The 21,044-nt window shown below is 37.1% G+C and overlaps 1 protein-coding gene across 3 annotated transcripts; it reads right to left on the bottom strand.

The window, feature by feature from the left end:
• Positions 1-1,884: 1,884 nt before the first annotated feature.
• Positions 1,885-21,028, bottom strand: Stard4 (StAR related lipid transfer domain containing 4). Of its 3 annotated transcripts, XM_004841775.4 has the most exons (7): positions 20,833-20,972; positions 20,332-20,546; positions 16,665-16,778; positions 15,450-15,499; positions 11,472-11,598; positions 10,677-10,791; positions 1,885-5,908 (listed from the first exon to the last, which is right to left on the bottom strand). In XM_004841775.4, the coding sequence occupies exons 3-7, from the start codon at positions 16,767-16,769 to the stop codon at positions 5,679-5,681; spliced, it is 627 nt and encodes a 208-aa protein (XP_004841832.2). In that variant the 5' UTR covers positions 16,770-16,778; positions 20,332-20,546; positions 20,833-20,972; the 3' UTR covers positions 1,885-5,678. The 3 variants fall into 3 exon arrangements, with proteins under 3 accessions (XP_004841832.2, XP_012926577.2, XP_087036993.1); XM_013071123.3 differs by lacking the exon at positions 20,332-20,546 and having other exon boundaries at positions 20,833-21,028; XM_087180867.1 differs by lacking the exon at positions 20,833-20,972 and having other exon boundaries at positions 20,332-20,786.
• Positions 21,029-21,044: the final 16 nt, after the last annotated feature.

Below are 21,044 nucleotides of genomic sequence, written 5' to 3'. Positions count from 1 at the left end.
TGTAGTTAGCCATCTCGTCATGATCAACCTCCTCTCCAAGAGGCTGAAAAGTCTCATGCTTCTTCCCAGCCTTTACTTATGAGGAGTCGTGTGATCTACACTAGGGAGAAAACTAGTGAAGGCTTCTGGAAAAACTTGTGCTGTCCTGGTAAAAGCAAGGGGTGTCATGCCTTAACCTTCGTCATCTCAACTTCAATGTCTATGTGATTTCTAGGGCTAGCCAGTTATCTATCACTACAAAGGGAAGTCCAGCACATCCGTAGAAACACTGGCCGTCATGCTTGCTTTGGCTGAAAAACATTAACAATTACTTGTATCTGTATGTCTTAGCCCATTCTAGTGGCTATAACACCCAAACTGGATGCTGTATAAACAGAAATTTATTTCTGACATTTTTGGAGGATGTCCAAGATCACAGTGTCTGGAGATTTGGTGTCTCCTTGGGGTCCACTTCCTCAGACAACTTCTGTGTCCTCACATGGCAGCAGGAGCAAAGAATCTCACTTGGGCCTCATTTATACATTCACAAGGACAACCCAATCACCTCCTAAACCCATCATCTTGGGAGTTAAGATTTTGACATATGAATAATGGGGGAATATATTTAGGCCACAGAATCAGATTTTTAATGATGTGAAGCAAATAACTCATTTAGCCATTTCATGGTGATATTTTCTATTATATACTACCCCCAGCTAGAGTTCAAGAAGTTCATGGGTGCTTTTGTAATTATTTCCAACTATTCTGACTTCCAAATGAGATAACCTATTAACTCCTAAACAACTTAGCACAATTATTTGAACATGTGTACAATAAACCCTAACTATGCTACTGTAGTAAGGGCAGAATATATTCATTTATCCAGGCTAGAGAATGGTTGCTATAGTTTGGATTTCGCATGCTCCCTACGGGTTCATGTGTAAAAGGATTAGTCCCAGGGTGAGGTTATTTATTGGAAGGCAGTGCCCAGCAGGAGGGCCACAGGTGCTGGGGGCATGCTCTTAAAAAGGATTGTGAGACTCTGGTCTCTTCTTCATTTCTTAGCTCAAAAAGTAAGGAGGTTGCTCTGCCACATACTCCCATCATGATATGGTACCCTCACCAGAGGTCCAAAGCATGGGGCTACCTGATGCTGGACCACAACTTCCAGAACTGTGAGCCAAAATGAACTGCTTCTCTTTGCAAGTTAACACAGGTAGTTTATTATAACAGTGCAAAGCTGACTAATACAAGAGCAAATAAAAATTCAGCAGAGTTGTGACTGATATTTTATGACATGTTGATGGGAGACTAAGATGCTTTGTTAACTTTTTCTAGGTTTATGCTTTTCTTTTGTTACAGTTCAAGAAGTTACATACTTTAAACATCTAGTATTTGATTAGTACTGAAGGTGAAAGCAACTTACAGAAACAAAACAAAATGCAATTACAAGTATCTAGAAATCTTTATTCTGATATTCCATACCAATTTAAAAATAAATATACATTTTATTTATATGAACACATGCTTATTAAATATTCTAGATTTATATACCAGGTCATAAAAGAATTATAAATTTCTTTAAAATAATACCTATATATATAGTATAGCTTTTCCTGAATTGCAAGAGATGAATTTAATACTTAGCTGTATATATGTAAGATCTTTGGAAACAATACACTGAAAAGAAATTATAATTTCCACCTCTGAAATAAATCTAAGGTTCCTTCTCTGTTCAGGTCCCCTCATTCCTTACTTCTAGATGTTGAATGAGATCACCTAGAGGATGGGTTGTAGCTCAGTGATCAGTGTACAGTACTTGTCTAGCACGCATGAGGCCCTCAGTTTGATTCATGGTACCACAAAGAAAAGTGGGGGGGGACAGGAAGACAGAGATGGCAGATAGACTGGACAAGTAAATATACAACTTTTAATGGGAAGCTGGGCAAGTCCAGATTTTCATTACTTTCTCTTGGTTTTGTCAATTTACCTATTGGTTGAAAAAGCTACAGTATCTATTTAATTAAAAGAAACTGGATTTAACACCTGATTTTATGGATGCTACATAAACAGGTAAAACTTTTATTTACATGAAAGAGAATTTACTCAGACCTAAAAGCTCAATAGACAATTGGGGGCTTAAATTGTGCAATGTTCTTCTATCTTCTCTAGAGGCAATCTCAATTACAGAGTTTTTAGCTTGAAGTGTTAATTTAATTTAACCTGAGTATCAATTTTTTAAAAATGTTCTTCAATTAGAAAAGAAAGGAAGAAGAGAGGGGGGAAAAAAGAAAATTCCATCAATTGGGACATAATTTTACCCATGGAAATGTACAAGGTTCAAACACATCCAATTTCAAGGAACACTGAAATGAAGAGACATTCTAACATTTATCTCTAATACTCTAGCAGTTTATATTATAGATACCTATAGAACATTAAATTCTCATCATCATTTTTGTTTAATCATGACCTCTCAACATACATGAATGTTTCATGCAAATATCACTTATAAAAATTACTGTATGAAACTTATTTCCTTAAAAATATAGCTACTATGTATTGAAAACAGTACTAAATATTTCCTATATATACAAGTTTTTAGAATATTCTTGCTATAAACTACACAAAATAACAACCATATGATAATAAAATTCTATTATTTTATTTCCACTCTACTAAAAGTTATTTCTCTCTCTTTTTTTTGTTATTTCTCTTTAAAAGAAAATATTTAGGGGAAATAGTTTTTATTTTATTGAAGATCCTACTTAGCACTGAAGGCTCTAGAGACTATTTAAGAGAGTAATTCCATGAAATTGTCTACTTCATCTTATAGCAAGACAAATTAATCCATTTACAATGAAACAATGCTATTCATTATAGCAGCCACTGGCCTCATGTTGCTAATAAGCACTTAAAATATAGCTTGCCCAAATTAGCAAAATGCATATTAGATTTCAAAGAATTATTATAAAAGAACATAAGCTATATCGATAAATTTTTACATTGTTTACATGTTGAAATGATACTATTTTGGATGAGTTAAACAGAATTGTAAAATTAAATTCAGTTGTTTATATTTTGTAAAGTGGCCGCTTAAATATTTTAAATTACATATATGGTTTATTTTAGCTTTCTGTCCTACAGCAGTGCTACAGAAACAGTAGATTAAATTATATGTTAATATCAATCCCACATTGCATTGTTAAATTATGACATCTGACATAACATATTTAATACATTATTACAAGGTTCCAGAGTTTAAAACTGTGTACACTTCTATTCTTAAAAACAAAACCAAAGAAGACCTACTATAATCATTGTCATCAAGTTAGACACTGTTGACATTTCACCATCCTAAAAAGAATAATGGAATGTAAGAGACCTCCTAGTCTACACTAATAAGTGAAGGAATATAGATGAAGACAAGACTAACATTTAGTAGTTCCACTGGCCACTTTAAACTGAGTTTTCTTTCTTTATTGCAGAAGAAAAAAAGTAAAAGAGAAATCAAGCAATTCAAATGCTACAGTCAATTTAGAAATGAGAATCGGTTGATTAATAAACTTCAACTAAGAATACCAAATCTTTTGTACATCCCTTCTGTCAGATCTTAAACTATTTTTCAGTCTGTTGCTGCCAATTTTTGTTATTTGAACATTATTTTCAGTAGCAAAATAATAATAAAAACAAAACAGCTTCATTTTTTCCCACTTCATCAAAATGAGTCTAAAAAACTAATCCTTTCTTTACATTCAGGAAAATGCTCAAGTAAAACACAGGATCAAACTTTTATGAGCTTGAACGACTATGTATTTTTGTGCTTTTTTATGGCCTGCCTGGGTATAATTCCAGAAGAAGAAGAGGCAGAGGAGGAAGAAGAAGATGAGGAGGAAGAACAGGAACAAGAAGAAGAACCAGAAAGAAAAAACAAAATGATTGAAACAGTAACACATAAAGATCTGACATTCTGAGAATTGAGAGATCTCAAGATGTGTGTATGTACACAACATATACACACATATATGTATTATACTTTCCCAGGACACACTGAGTTGCCTTAAATTCTCATTTCAGAAGTAAATTAAATGGATAACTCAGGAGCCAAATAATGATTTGGAAGGTTAGGAGCATGAAGCAATGTTCATTTATGGCAGCCACAGAATCAAGGGACTTATCCAGGCATTTGGCTAAATCTAAAAATGTATTTTTATAGTTCCAGACTAAAGTTATGTCACAAATGTGAATGTGTTATGATAGAGTTTGGGATGTTTTGTGAGTTGAAAGACACTTTCAAAACTGAAACATATGCAGAAATTCACTGAATTTGACTTTCTAGACAGTGAGCCTCCATTGCTGACCACAGGATACCGCTAGACATTGCATCCAGCTCAGATTACTGCTCCATCAGCATGGTGTCCCAACTACATATTTGGCAAAGTTTCGTACTATCGCATTCATGCATATATGCTTTCAGGACTCCCAAAATCAATGCAATAAATAACAAATGTATTTTTAAGACATTACAAAAGAATGGCATCTAGGTATCAAAACTAAATTGTATCTGAATTGTACCTATTGTTACTATAGTATCTATACTCATTTTTTTATATTTTCAATACCTAAAGTAGTGCAAGTCAATTGACAATGAATTTCACCTTTACAAAATATAGAAAAGGCCTCTTTCCTTTTGCACAAGATACTGACAAACTCACAGAACAAACTAAAAGTAAACCAGTAACATGTACCTTTAAAAATATTAAAATTTTATAAAATGTTCAGAAAGCTCTCAAAGAGCATGCATAAAGAGAATGAAACTTGTGCTTTCTCTAATTTCCGAACAGCCAAAATACTCATGAGGTGTAGGGAACAGGGAAAGGGGACGTTACTAGAACCTCTGAAGTTAAGTCCTAGTCTCCTGTGAGCCAAGGCAGCATAAGGCGAATTACAGAAAAGGTAGAAAAATGAGACTGAGAAGAAGCTGAGCTTTGGATCTGATCAGTGCTACTCTGGGCAGCAAAGATGAAAGCCCCTACCTTACCACACCTTTTGTTCAGTACTCAGTACATCGGGAAAAACAAATGTAACAAATGACTTGCAGAGAATTCAGTACATCTGCGTAAACAGGATGGTAAGAGTCCAAGAATAATGAGGAACTGAGTAGATGTTTGTTCCTCCCAGGATGTTTCTTGTCCTGGAGAATCACAGCATCACTGGATCATTGAGGTCTCAGTTGTGACCAGAGGCCAAAATGGAATTATGTCTCAGAATTCCATAGCTGGGCTGTAGGCAAGAGAACTAGGCTAACCAAATGATTTTTCCCTAAAACTATGTAGCATTGCTCACAACAATGAGGCACTAATTCAATTTGTTGAATCTGGGCTAAAGAACTACTATCTAACTTCTTCATGGATTTTTATCATATTATCCTTTTAAATAACATACTGCCATACCAAACAATGTGCAAACAAAAGTTTAAGAAAATTGAAATGCTCTCTCTTAAATAGCTATGTACTTTAAATAGCTATGTATGCTCTTAAATAGCTATGCACTTTAGGAACAATATAAAATACTATACTACTAAACCAAAAACATCTCAAATGTTTCTGTAGGACATACACAGATAGGAATTGGTGATTTTTACAGGCCACAAGCTAAAGGAAAGCTGATTCTAGGATCACAGTGTAAGCCTGAACATACTAAGCTTTTTGTAAGGATTTCCGTAAATCACCATAGAAGTTGGTTAAGGTGCTTGCCATGGCTGTATCTACTGCAGACTGAGGAATCATTCCACGCAGATCTGTCTGAATATAGCCTGTCAATAGGCTCTGGTTTGGATTGTCTTTAAGCGGAACACAAAACCAGCCACAGGGATGATTAAATCCACGAACAAACTCTGCCCTCTTTTCATTCCAGTCAAGACTTACTCCTACAAGGCAAATTTAAAATACTATTAATAGCAATGACTGACATTGTCTTCAACTTTTTAAAAAAATTACATTTGTTTATTTTTATTCATATCCATATAGATGAAAATTAAGCCCCATGAGTAACCACAGCAGAACAAAAAAGATAATTACCAAGACAAATGCTGACAAGAGTTTGGTAGATAGGTATTGGGAAAGTTCTAATCCCTTCAGAATAGATCATATCATGTCATCTTGATACCCCTTTGGAAACTACAAATCTTGGTGATAGCATTCAGGCTTCAAAGTGCCAACAATCAAATCTATGGTACCGCAACTATTTCCTGTAGGCACTACCAAACCCAACTTTGACACTGGGTCATTAAGAACAAAAGTGGATGTTTACCCACAACTATAAAGTCAGGTGTGTTCTATATATTAAAAAATTAATTTATCTATACATTTTAGAAAACAGGAGGCTTCCAATGGTAGTAATTTTGATCTTAAATGATATAACACAGCTAAAAAAAGAAAAAAATATTCTAATACATATCCTCTCATTCTGTGTGTGTATGTGTGTGTGTGTGTGTGTGTGTGTGTATCTGTATCTGTGTACCTACACCAGGAATCTCTTCACTAACAATAGCTTCGAAGGTGGATCCACTTACTAGATCCCTTTCTCAGAAGCAGTCATGTGATCCATGTCTGCTACTTGTCACCTAGAAAATGTAACTAGAAAACTAGAAACAAGACCTTGTAAAAAAGATTTCAAACCTCTTCTTAAACTTGTTATTTCACTCCCTAGGGTTTAGCATTTGAAAAAGGAAATCTTGGTAATAACTATGCAGGTCAATAGCACCTCACATAGAAAAAAATACCAGGAGGTCATGAGTCGCGCGGAACATGCCGAATCAGCCCACTGCAGACAGGCAGGCCTGAGCACGCCCTACAGAGGTCGAGAGTCCCGTGGAACACGCCAAATCAGCACACTGCAGACAGGCAGGGCACAGAAGCTCAGCCGGTCTCAGAACCCGGAAGGAAGGTCCCCACCTCCATCCCAGGCTCCTAGGGCAGAGAAGCTCAGCCGGTCCCAGAACCTGGAAGGAAGGTCCTCGACTCCACCCCAGGCTCCTAGGGCAGAGAAGCTCAGCTGGTCCCAGCACCCGGAAGGAAGCTCCCCTGCTGCCATCCCAGGCTCCTAGGGCAGAGAAGGTGAGCTGGTCCCAGCACCCAGAAGGAAGCTCCCTAGGAAAGGTGAGCCACATGGGCACCAGAAGCAACCCCCCCCACCCCGGTATAAATGAGAAAACACATAAGCAAGCCTCAAAAACAGAGTTCCAGATCACCTACAGCAACCCCAAAGGGAAACAAGATGGAACAATCTGATACTCAACCACCTGGACTCTCTGAACTGGCAACAAAAGAGGATCTGGGAAAAAATGAAATAAGAAATAATTACTCAGATAATAGCAAAGATTTTGCTCATGGAGCAAGACATGATTAATAAATCTAGAGAGGACACAGATAAAAAAATAGAGGATCTGAGGAACATGATGGAATCCCAACATAGGAAACAAATGGAATCCATAAAAGAGATACAAACAGATTTCCAAGAGATTAAAACCTCCATCGAAAGTCTGTGCAGCAGAATGAACCAATGTGAGGATAGAATTTCACATACAGAAGATAAGATTGCAATTAGTGAGGAGGAAAAGAAAAATTGCTTTAAAATTGTAAGGGAACACGAGAAATCAATCCAGCAGCTGCTAGATGATGCAAAGAAGAATAACATAAGACTGGTGTCAATGAAGAAAGAGGAGAGAGTGCAGATGACATAAAAAATCTGTTCACAGAAGTGATGGCAGAAAACTTCCCAAGCAGGGTAAAAGAACTTGACATACAGATAAGTGAGGCATACAGGACTCCAGCTAGCCTTGATCAAAAAAAATCTACACATAGGCATATAATAGTTAGGATTCCAGAAATCCAACAGAAGAACAAAATTCTACAAGCAGTAAGAGAAAAGAAACAAATCACATACAAAGGAAAGCCCATCAGAATCACAGCAGACTTCTCAATTCAAACCCTCAAGGCAAGAAGAGCTTGGAGTGAAAACAGCCTCCAACCCAGATTGATGAACCCTGCAAAACTATCTTTCAAAATGGATGGAGAAATAAGATACTTTCATGATAAAGAGCACCTCAGGAACTTCAGGAATACCAAACTGGCACTCCAAAAAATTTTAGACAATACCCTAGGAAAAACAATGAGGATCACAACCCCAGGAAACCCAGCACAATGAATCCACTGGGCATGACAAATTAAATGCAAAGCGGGAAAACCCAACAAAAAGAAAAAGTCATGACAAGGCTTTTAAAACTTTTAACTTCATCTCCCTCATGAGTGTATAATTCAATCTTATTATTGTACTGATTAGTATTTTTCTGATTCTAGAGTTGCACACCATTCCTTGTGCTGTACTGGCTATTTATCATCTTATGTCTACATTTTAATTGGGTTGTCTATTAATGAGCTCTAAGAATTCTTTATATATTCTGGTCATAGGTTATATGCATTGTAAATATGGTCTGTTTAAGGACTACTTTTCATTTTAATGATGCCATTTAAAGTTCTAAATTTTGATGGAATCTCATTTATCAATTTTTTTCTTTTATACATCATGTTTTTTGTATCCTAGGTAGTTCTTGCCTACCCTGAATTCATAAATATTTTCCCTTATAATTTCTTCTTAAAGTTTTATAGTTTTAGTCTTTCATATTTAGGTTCATAGACCCCTTCAAGTTATTTTCATATATGGAAAAAAAGGGTTGAGGTTAATTTTTTACATATGGATACCAGGTGTTCTAGTGCTGTTTGCTGAAAACACTATCTCTTCCTCGGGTCTTGAATTGAGTTTATATTCTATAAAATGCTAATGTTAAATAATCTTTCAAACCTCAGTGGACCATATATGTGTGGTTCTATTTCTAGATTCTCTGTTTTATTCAAATGATCTGTATGTCTTTCCTTACACTGCCTTCATTACTGTAGCTTTAGAAGAAGTCTTAAAATTAGGTACTAAACATCTTCCAACAGTTTTATTTTTAAACTTTTCTAGGTCCTTTGTACTCCTACATAACTTTTAAATTTCAATATCCAATTCTCCATTTATAACAAGTATACACAGACCTGAATTTTTATATATACCTTCTGTTTTCTAATACTGCTAAATTCAAGTACAAGTTCTAGGGGCTCCTCGAGATTTCTTAGTATTTTCTCTGTAGATCATCATTTCATCTACATAGAAAGATTTTGCTTCTGCCATGCCAATCCTATCCTAGTTGTATCATTTTATTGCCAGACTATTTTGGTTGGGCCTAGTTTTCAAAGTTTAATGGACAGATAAAGAGTAAGCATATCTGCCCTTGTTCCCCACCTTAAGGAGAAAGCACTGCATCTTCTCCATTTATATAAGGCATTCTCACTGGAAGTATGGAGTACATGTCTTTAATCTGTTGAGAAGTTTCTGTTCTACTTCTAGTCTCCTGATAGCTTTTACCACGAACAGCTGTAGAACTTAGTCCAATACTTTTTCTCCAACTAGTGACAGGATCATATGGCTTTTTCCTTTCCTCTGTTTAAATGATGACTTTTGGGGGTGGATCTTCCAATGCTGAACCAACACTGCCATCCCTATAACAAAACCACTTTCTACATCCTGCCAGATCTGACTTCCAATAGTTTGTTTTGTTAAACAAATTTCTATCTATGTTCATACTTTTTTCTTCTATTATCGTTACCCAGTTTTAGGATTAGCATAATGTTGAGTTCCTAAAATGAGGGGAGAAGTGTTCCTTCCTTTTTCTGCTTTAATTGTTTGATATAATTTATCAGTTAAAATGTTTTTGAGCCAGCTGTTGTCATATAGGTAAGTTTTCAAGCTAGGAATATACTTTCTTTAATAGGTGCTATTCAAATTTTATATTTCCTCCAGAGTTAGTTTCATTAATTTGCCTTCCAAGGTACTTCTTAGAAGTTGTCAAATTTATTTCAAAAACGATTTATGTAATATGCTTTCTATATCCTTTTAAATTCTGTAAGATCTGTGGTAATGTCTCCTAGATCTTGATATTGTAATTTAAAAAATGTATAACTGATATTGTGTAACAGGAAGAAAAGGTCTAAAAGAGCAGGGGAATTGGGAGGGGTAGGGGAAGGGAAAAAAGAGAAAGGCAAAAATACGAGAAGAGGAAAAACAATGGAAACAAGGTCTTTGCAAATAGGGAAGGGAGGGCAAGGGAAGGGGAAAAAAAATAAGAACCAAGAGACTCATGTAATGGTACAAGATCCCAATGATGACTATAACTGTACTGTATACCAAAAATGTACCAATAAACTTAATGGGGGGGGGAATGTACCAATGATTAGGATGAATAATCGATAATGCAAAATAGGAAGGAAAGGTCCAAAGGGGTAGGGGTAGTGGGAGGGGCAGGGGAAAGGAAAGAAGGGAAAGGAAAAATGATGAGAAATGGAGAAAATGGAAATAAAGTCTTTGTAAATAGGGAAGGGTGGGGGGGGTGAAGGGAGGGCTAGGAATGGGGAAACAATAAGAATCAAGATGCATTATGTAAAGGTACAATTCCCAATGAGAAATGTAATTGTGTTGTATACCTAAAATGTACCAATAAAAGAATTTAACAAAAAAAAAAGAAGAAAAAAATACCAGGTTAGAAAACTCAAAATATCTAAACCAAACTGAGAAAAATTCCACTAATTTGAGATTATTACCACAGGATAAATGTCCTTCTTTATACCCCACAGTGTAGGAGAGATCAACAAACTCTCTCGGGGCAATTATATCCCAAAGCTGACCAGCAGTAGTGTAACGCATCACACAGCAATTCTGAAAAAGAGATAAAGTAAGAAAAGGTGTTACTAGTATCAGAGAGGGATACACACCTAGGCTCATATATCATAAATTAATCTCTAGTAAAAAGTAATACTTAAAATGTTTTATTTTTGTAATAATTCTTATACTGCTCTTGTGTGGATATGGAGAAAGTAGATAATCAAAATATATAGAGGACAAGTCACTCAGTATTCCAAGCTTTACTTACTTAGTCATTAATACTGAATTCCTCTAATGTAGAACATTATCCTGCATCATATGGATTCCACCAGTTAAGGAGTGTAGACTATTTTACAGTGCTGAAGATAAAAACCTGCAAGAACTTTGATGGTGGTATTTTTAGTATTTTAGATTTCTAGAACCTTAACTAATGTATTACAATTAAAAATGCTGAAGATTTTCGTATGTAGCTAGGGTAGAGCTATTATGGCAAACAAAATTCAGTCCTAACATTCATTAATTAATATGAGGAATTTCTAGCTTTTTAAGAGACAGCACATGGTTCCCCTATGGTATCATGGCTATGACTACTATTCTCAAAGCAATGAATTCAAGTGTATATAAATGCTCATATTCACATCCATGCATTTGTGCTCTCTCTCTCTCTCTCTCACACACACACACACACACACACACACACACACAGATCTGAATTAATGATTCTAAACAGATACCTCTTCAAAGTTCTTCAAAATATCCAATGAAGTCATTAGGCGGTCCCAATCCAAACGGAAAGGCCCTGGGCGTATATGGTCTATTATAACATTGACAACATCATCTACAACACCTTGGGCTTTGTAGCTGAGCAAAAAAAAAAAACACTATTAAAATGAAAAATTTCAACATGCCCTCACAGTTCATAGCTAACTATAAAAGCAAGAGTAAAAATTAATGAAAATGCCCTTTGTTCTCAAATCTAGTTAGAGAACTGAAGGCTATCCTATATGTCACCATGGACACAGCAAAGCCCTTTCCTGATATAAGGCATGATCAAAAAATACAGTGAATGATTACATTTTTAAAATGTATTACAGTGAAAAACACATTGCCTTTAGGCCCCCTCAAAATACCCCCCCCCCATCGCAAACATACTTATCTCATCAGTCTTGCTACTTTGTGAAGCAGTTCTGGAAGTTATCCTTCATGTAGCTGATTGTGCTATCTAGGCTGCCTCCATTTCCTGAACTGATTCAAAACATTTACCTTTTATGATCATTTTTGCTTTAGGGAAAAGCCAGAAGTCGCACTGTGCCAGATCCAGTGAATAAGGTACATAAGGACACATCATAGTATTTTTATATATCTCCTTTTCCACTGGATGGCATTTTGTAACAGCATTCACTGTATTTCTTTAATCACACCTTGTAAAAACCTACAAAAGAAGATTTCCAGAAATGCTCAGAAAGTGGAAAGAACAATGGAATAAATGTGCTCAAAGAGAGGGAGGAATATTTTGAGGAGGATTAATGGTGATCTGTCTTTTATTGTAATTTTTTTAAACTTTCACTGCATATTTTGGTCACCGCTTGTAGAGGGAAAAGCAGTCTATAGAATACTATAATACATCCATTTATATTGCTTATTTTCTCTCTCCTCAATTATCTTCAAAAATATTAATATATATATAGTTGGGGTTTTTTGCCTGACTTTTAAAAACTTTTTTATTAAGTATAGAAAAATAGAACAATAGGGGCCAGGGATTTAGCTCAGTGGTTCTGGCACTTGCCTTGCAAGCTCAAGGTTCTGAGTTCGATCCCCAGTACCAAAAAAAAGAAAAAAAAAAAGAAAAATAGGACAATAGAAAAGAACATGGAGGAACTGGCTCCCAAATAGGTTGGAACTTGGCATATTTCAAAGGTGCCATTACATAAATGTACTATTCCATAAACGGTGCTCAGATTCAATGGTTATCATTATGGAAAAAATAAAACCTGCACCCTCACTTCACACAATTCAAAACAATGCCAGATAGGTTAAATATTTCTGTGTACAATGTAAAACTCTGAGAAAAATATATACAAGACTATATCTTCATAACATCAGAATACAGGAAGATTTCTTTTTTTTGGTACCGGGGATTGAACTTGGGACTGTATGCTTGCGAAGCTGGCACCTGAACCACTGAGCTAAATCTCCGGCCCCAGGAGGATTTCTTGAACATAAAAAATACAAAAAGTACAAAAGATTACTTACAATTTAAAATGTGCATATTATACATGAAAAAATAAGTAATTTTTGAAACTACTTATAGACTAGGAAAAGATATGTGAACCCACATAAACAGACATACAATTACTATTAAGGACACAGGAATAATTCCTATAAACCAATGAAAAAAAGACAATCCAAAGAAAAGCCGGGCTAAAGACATTTTAAGATTGGCCTCAAATGTGAAGAAATAATATAAAAGATGCACAACTTCACTAGTAATCAAGTACATGCTAATAAGATACCATCTCATTCATACACCTCCAATGGCAAAGAATCAAAACTTGATAACAAGTATTGAATGGAGGAGGATGACACTCCTACACTGCTTGCTGCTTTAGAAAGCAATCTGGCAATGTCTAGTAAAGTTGGATGATATTCATCCCAAAGACCAAAAGAAAAGCACATGTGTGCACAGGAAACATGAATTTTTTTTTTTGGTACCGGGGATTGAACTCGGGTCCTTGTGCTTGCGAGGCAGGCGGTGGAACCACTGAGCTAAATCCCCGGCCCTCAGGAAACATGAATTTAAAAGTGAATATAGCAACATTCTATAGGAATATGCCACAATCTAAAAATCTATCAATAAGCAATGTGCAAACATAAACACATTGTGGCAAATTCATATAGTGAAAGAAGAGATCTATATGTGATAATGTGAGTAATCTTAAGAAAATAATGTGGAATGGAAAAAGTAAAAGGTAAATTACCAAATTAGACAGACAAATTTTTATAAAAGTATATCAAGTAATGCATTTCATCGTTTATCGACATATAAATGTGTAGTCAAAGTATAAAACAAGAATAATACACACAACTTTATGATAGCAGTTACCTCTGGAGAAAAAGAAGGGACATGGAATATGAGATGGTTTGGTTTCTACTCTATCAGTAACTTTTTTGTGTTGGTACCAGGATCAAACTCGGGACCTTGAGCTTGCAAGGCAGGCAGTGGCACCACTGAGCTAAATCACCGGCCCTATCAATAACTTTTTTTTAAAAGCATCTGAAGCTGTTTAATCATCTTATAAATATCTCAAACCAAACTTACCTACCCCATCCTAAATCTACTCTTCACTCCTGTGTTCTCTAAATTGAGATGGGGTAGGGAGAATAACTCAGAGTAATCCAGTCACACAGATTAGAAACTGGAATTCAATTTCCATTCTTTGTTCTCTTCAACCCACTGCCATAATCAGCATTAATCAATCGCCATGTTTTAATCAAGATGATTTCCCAAATATAAGTGCTTAGAACATTGTCTGGCTCTCAATACGCGCTAGCTATCATTACCATCCCCACCACTGTGAACAGCCCCGCCAGTGTTCAGCTTTTTCACGTTCACTTGCCCTTTTCAGTCCCATGCTACTGCCTTAGTTTGAGTACTCCGTGTCCGGCCTGATACTTCATTTGTTTCTACCTCTTTTTACTATATAATCTTTCAAGAATTTTTAAAAAGTCATAGATCTCTTCCTAGGAAAATACATATTGTTATAAAATTTTGTAGGCCACCTGAGAAGAAATCCAAGAAGCTAGTCATAGACCACTAAATAAAACCCTTTCTTAGACTCTTCATACTCATTTCCATCTTTCACAATGTTATCAGAGTAGATTCAAAGCCCTTTGAGGACCTGGGGAGTGATGGTGGAGTTGAGCAGATGGTAAGCAATACTGAATTCCTCAAGTTGGAATTCAATAACCCCCACCTACACATGCTTTCTCCACCCACATGCTTTATACTCCAGCAGTAGAAACACAATTCCCCAAGTGTTTGTAATCTGTTTGAGTAGTCAATGCAATTCCTTCCCCCTGGAATAGGAGTCAGCCCTACATTCCTTAAGAACAGCCATTCCTCTTTCAAGTCTCAATTCAGATATTTGCCTTTCTATTAAGTCTCTTCAAATCTTCAAGTATCATACTCTCTTGGCACTTTATACTTTCAGCCCTACTGGGAATTACTGATCTAAAAGATTAATTTCCAATTGTTTACAATGCCTAATCCAACTCTAGTTTCCCTATTCTTGTCACAAACGATGTACAACCCATCTTTTTGAAAATGTTATCTTTGGTGTTACAAGTCAGAACATTTTGTATATGCTAAGTGGAGCCAGCAGTTCCATTTTTTAAAAAAGGATGAGTCTTAAGGCTGTGTACATTCCACTCTAATTACACAGGACAACTGTCTCTACTGGCTTTAATATATATATATATATTATATATTATAATATATATATAATTTCTGTGTTACAGGCATAATTCATGTTAAACTATAAGCAAAGATGAAAAACAGGGAAATAAAAATCATCCACAATACTACTATTTAGAATTGAATATTTGGTCTTAAGTAAAAGCCAAATTTTACTAGCAATAATCATTTAGTATCATGTCTATATATGTGGTTTAGTGATGTCTTTAAAATGACACAAAACTGATAATTTACTTACAGATAACCATTAAATTCTTCTGAGGGTTTTCTCCAAACTGTTACATCTTTCTAGAAAAACAAAACCATAATAATTACATACATGGAACCTTGGATTCAAAACCAACAATTTTGTAAGTCTAGAACACTTGTCTATGCATTAAAATAAAACTTTAAAGTTATCCATGCTATAAAGTGATCCACATTTGAATTTCTTCTATAGTAAACTGTGCTTAAATTACAGACTTTCAGTAAAGATTTTCAGTAGCTTAATGAGACTCAAACATTGTAAGATTCAGCAATGGTGCTATCTTAGTGGGCATTATTATTTGCTTCATTCCAATCTTATCTATTTACATTCAAACTATGCCACTAGAACATTGAACATCTCATTCTCAAATTGTTCACACCTTTTTAAAAATTAAATCATTCACATTCACTATGACTATGTTAAAGATAACACAATTAGTCCCTAAATTTTTTTCCAAATCATTTTCCAAGTAATTTTGAATATCAGAATAACTAGAGCACTAGAGCTCCCAAACAACCGAGACTAGAAGAATCTTGGCTTCTAGACTTGGCCATGACAGCACTTGGCTATGTAACAACCTGGGTAAGTCACGTCGGTAAAGACGAACACTAACTGGCACCTTTACCACTTCGCATTACATGATACATCTGAAACTATGCCAAATTATCAATTACTATAGTTCGTTCAAGTGATAATGATGCATTTTATATATTGACCCGAAAAGCTATTCTTTAGGCTCTAGTTGCCATGAATCTATTCACTCAAGTCTAATAATACCTAAAGAGCTAATTAAAGCAGTGCATGATTACTATTGAAATGCTTCTTCCTTTGTAAAGTAACCCACCAACCCTATTTGCACAATTATCTACCATGTACATCCATGGCCTTTTGTCTATATTTTCTCATACCATTTTGAAAATTAGTAGGGCCCAGTGGCACACACCTTTAATCCCGGCACTCTGGAAGGCTGAGGCAGGAGGATTACAAATTTGAGCTCATCCTGGAAAACTTAGCAATTTAGCAAGGCCCTGTTTTTAAAAAATTCCCCCCCCTCAAAAAAAGGGCTGGGGTTATAGCTCAATGCAAAGGCCCTGAGTTCAATCCCCATTACCACAAAAAAAGGAGGACAAGGAGGAAAAAGTCATCAACAACTAAGTGATTGGATATTGCCCCAAATGTAAGGAAGAAGCAATTGAACAAATGTACCGTTTTCTTTGCAACTCGCCACTTGTCATCTTCCATGTTATGGTACAGGATTAGAGTGTTTTTAAGTTTAGTCGAAAAAGACGCAACATCAGGCAGGTCTTCCATTTTCTCTTTCTGTTGTATAGAGACCAAGATTAACATCTGCAAATACTGCAATTTGATACTATAGACCACTCTGTCTTCACAATGTATTCTGCTGGGGGAGCTATAAAAGATACCTATCACCAGACCCTACCCTAAATGAATTAGTCTGACTCTCTGAGTAGGACCATAGCACAAATGTTTTTCTAAAAGCTCCCAAGGTGATTAAATGCTAGTCAGGGATAATAATCAAGCTTTATCACAGTTATTAAAAACATTCATACAAAATAATAAAAGAAGGGCCAGGGATTTAGCTCAGTGGCACTGCACCTGCTTCACAAATGCAAGGTCTTGAGTTTGATCCCTGGGACCCAAAAAACAAGTAAATAAAAGAGGAGATCGGTGGACAGGGGAGAGTATGTATCTCTTATCTATATGCTGCTAATACTCACATATTTACCTCTAATTTCCATCTGTCTAAAGAGTTCCAAAGTCCCTGATCCTGAAGCCTACTTCAATCCTATTTCATCTCAAATTGCCTCAGTCTTCCTTGTCATAAAAATTTGCTGTTAGGTGGTAATTAATAGTAGGATCAGTTAGTCCCTTAAGGGCAACCCTGAGGATAATCACAGGAACTGACTGGAAAGGGAATGAGCTCTAGGAGTCTCTTTTGGAGTTCACCGGTCACAAGAACTCACCAAGGTACTCAAAGCAGTCTCTGACCAACTAAGACACCTGCAAGATCAAGGAGACTCCCCAGCATTAGCTGTCCTCCAAAATTGCAGAGGCTTTGATGCCCTGACAGCTTTACAAGGTAACATGTGTGCTCTACTCCAAGAACAATGCTGCTTTTTATACCAACAAATCTGGTCTCGTCAGAGATGGGGTAAAACACCCTCAGGAATGGGCTTCCAAGCTCCTGAAGGCTCTTCTAATGATCTGTGTGTGCCCCTTTCCTCTTCACTGGCTCCTATGCCTCCTGGCTCCGTTACTGCTTATTACTCTTTTTCTTCCCTGTATAATTAATTTATCTCCAAGATATTTTCAGAAACAAATAGTGACCATCTTCTGGACAACTACTTGAGAACACCTCCGAATGGCCTTGCTTCTCCAAAACATTAAAAAAAAATCCCTTAGTTGCCCCCTCTCAGCAGGAGGTAGCCAAGAAAAGAACGCCAACCCCTTTTCCTATAACAGAGCTCCAACAGGGACAGCACCAGTTCTAATGAGCCCACCCACCATCTTAGAGAAGCATAGGTCTCACTGAGGGAAACGTTAAGTCAAGGAGGACATGCCAGCAGTTCAGGAGCAGTTCCCCAAGGACATGTCAGCAGGCTACAGAGGACACATCAACAACCCACAAGCCCGCTAGTTCTCCAACCCAGCCCCTCAAAAGCCCACCAAAAAAACACTATAAAAAAGCCTCTGAGCCTGTTAAGAGACACCTTCTGTTTTGCTCACACAGAGCTGTCCCTCTCAGGTGTAGCAATAAACTTGAGTGGGCTGTTGCGTTCCCTTCCCACTCAATTATCATAAGCAAACATTCTTTATGCAAATCTAGCACAGATAAAACAATAAAAGCTACCTAGAAAGATGAAAATCTGAAACTTTAAAGTGTATTAGTAATCATTCACATCTACTGCTCAGTTTAAAGTTCAACCTTTATAAAAGGGCTTATGAGCCCTTTTAAGTCTAGTTGAAGGGGGTGAATGAGGGGGGCATGACCTTGGGGACAATATTTTGTCCCTAGCCCTTCCTCTCTGGCACTTTCCCTCTCTCTGCTTCCTGGCCACCTAGAGGTGAGCAACTTTCCTCTGCCATGTCCTTTGACTATGCTTCTGTCTTGCCACAGGCCTACAAACAATGGAGCCAGGGCACCATGGAACTGAAACTTTGATGCAAAATAAACCTTTGCTCTGTTGAGCTGTTTTTGTTGAGTATCTAGTCACAGTGATGAAAAGTGAACGAACACATGCCTCTTTGAGGATGGTAATGTAGGAGGCAGATAATGAAATAAGTACAAAATCAGGAAAGTTCTTTCTTAATCCATCAAAATATTTAACCAGCCAGTTAATTCTTGGAGAATTTATTTTAATCAATAGTAAGTCCAAAATGGAATAATGGTCACTATCTAAACTGCAGTGTGAACAGTCCACAACTGTGCATCTCTAGAAATACATTTTGGAACCAAGGAGGAGGGGATAGTGGTGGGTTTTTGAAGGTTTTGGCTTTCTCCAAATATAATAGCACTTAGGTTAATTGAAAAAAAACCACACAGTTTGCCCTCCTTCATTCTCCAACTGTGAGAAATGTTTCAAATACCATGGTGAATTCCCACTTACTAATTCAATCATTTATTTCTTTTCTCGAAATTATTCAACTCTAACACTTTGTCAACAGGCACCATTTAATCTTATCAGAATCTAAGGATTCCATATTGAAGACTAAGTATTCTTATCAGTCCTATGGCAAAGTACTGAATAATGTCCACCTGCAAATTTTTTCTGAAATTAACTTTTATGTTTTCTATGTCCACATTTCTGAATGAACACAATTGGAGATCGAGGGTGCCATCATAGCCTGGGGAATCTTCTCAAGGAAAAGGAACTTCCTGACGCCATCTATCTGTACCATCATCTTGACCAATGCCCTCCAAATATTCTCCCTCCAACATATGCCACTAGTGAAATGGCAATAAGTTCTATTTTAAATACGGGAGTATTTTAAAAATTTACCTCTAATACCAAGTGAATAACACAAGAATCTGCACTTATGCAATATGACTAAGTTAGAATACTTGAAGAATTCACATATTGTAACTTATTCGATTAATAGTTTTCACATGTGTGAATAATTTCAATTTAACATGCCACAGATCTTGTCCAACATATGCAAACCAAAGCCCTGTAAATTAAATTCTACTTTATTACACAGAAATTTTGGTATATGCTTGTTTTTCAATAAATCTTGACTGGGAATTCAGCTTTTCAAATTCATTCTCACTTTTGAGACTGGCCCTTTAGGAGCTCACTAGTTAAAGGGATGCGACGTGGAATCATAGTTTTGCACGATCCTGTGTTTCAAGGGTTCATCTCGCCTTAATAGTTTTATAATACTGAGTCTTTCTATCACATTGAACACAGTATTTAAATTTTAATGACATGACAGCTTTAGAGTCCAAATTAATGTTCAAGTTCCTAATGCTCTAAGTCTGTATTAAAAACAGTAATTTCTAACATTATCTACCATGCAGTTGATTATTCTGGTAGCTTTACATTTTATTTCACTCTCACAAATAACCTTCCATCCTGCCATTATCCCTACTGTAATGGAAAATGACAACAGGGAGGTAAAGTCACTTGTCCAAGATAATACAGCTAAGTAAGTGATGGAGCCAAATTCCAACCCTACTCTTCTGACTTCAGAGTCTAAAGGTCTAACTTGCAAAACTGCTGGAATCACAGCTTTACAGTCTAAAGGTCTATGTTGAAAAACTGTTAAAAAAAAAAAACAAACCTGATCACAGGCTGGAAAAGATTTTCCAATTAAAAAATAAAAAAACTTGACCCCACAATAAATTCCTTACATTTTGTCTGGCTGCTGAGCCCAAATGTCCAAATGTCTCCGGTAATCCTTCTCTTGTGCAGAAGACGGAGTGACTGACTAGGGACCCCACGAGTTCCTTCTCATCGCGGTAGACTTGGAAGGTAGGGAGCACTAGGAAAGCCTGTTTCTGGTCACCAGCAACCTCTCCGCTGAAGCCGGGTGCGGGACGCGATGGCCTCTGCGCGGTGAGAGCATCTACGAAGGGCCAGGAGGCGCTGTCCCTTGCAGGACCCGGACTTCCACAGATTATCACCGCCCCTCCCCAACTTAACAAGGGGAGAAACTGAGGCCGAACCGGTGCCACAGTCCTCCAAGTGGTGCGCGGTGAAGGGCGGGCGCCTTCCTCTCCACACCCGCCGGACCCCACCGCTCCCGTCTCCCCGCCGGCGGGAGGGCACAGAGGACGCACCGGGCCGGTGCCCCGGTCATCTCCCATCCCTTCCCCCGAGCTGCCCCACTCCCGGGCTCTTCCCATCCATACCTGAAGCTGTAGGGGCAGCTCCGGGAAACAGCAGACTCAATTTCACCAACACAGCCTGGTAAGGTCTGCTCAGTTTCCCCGTCCGCGCAGCAGCCAATGAGCCTCAAGTCACTGCAGATGACACCCAATTGGAAGACAGCATACACTTTGGGCCAGGGTGGACCACATCCCTAGTCCCCGCCCCCAAGCCGGGACCTCGGCGCTCCGGGGCA

The sequence above is a fragment of the Heterocephalus glaber genome, unplaced genomic scaffold (assembly GCF_053883595.1).
Source record: "Heterocephalus glaber isolate CG9 unplaced genomic scaffold, H.glaber_assembly_v1.0 deba00001465, whole genome shotgun sequence".
Taxonomy (NCBI): Eukaryota; Metazoa; Chordata; class Mammalia; order Rodentia; family Bathyergidae; genus Heterocephalus; species Heterocephalus glaber.
The sequence above is the reverse complement of the archived record's forward strand: the minus strand, read 5'-3'. Positions and strand labels throughout refer to the sequence as shown.

What these genes read in the sequence shown, in the direction of transcription:
- Stard4 (XM_013071123.3), bottom strand. Translation starts at nt 16,769, where the DNA reads ATGGAAGACCTGCCTGATGTTGCGTCTTTTTCGACTAAACTTAAAAAC. An exon ending in GGCGAGTTGCAAAGAAAACG is followed by an intron (nt 15,500 to 16,664) that starts GTACATTTGTTC and finishes TTGTTTTTCTAG; the next exon opens with AAAGATGTAACAGTTTGGAG. An exon ending in GAAGAATTTAATGGTTATCT is followed by an intron (nt 11,599 to 15,449) that starts GTAAGTAAATTA and finishes TTTTTTGCTCAG; the next exon opens with CTACAAAGCCCAAGGTGTTG.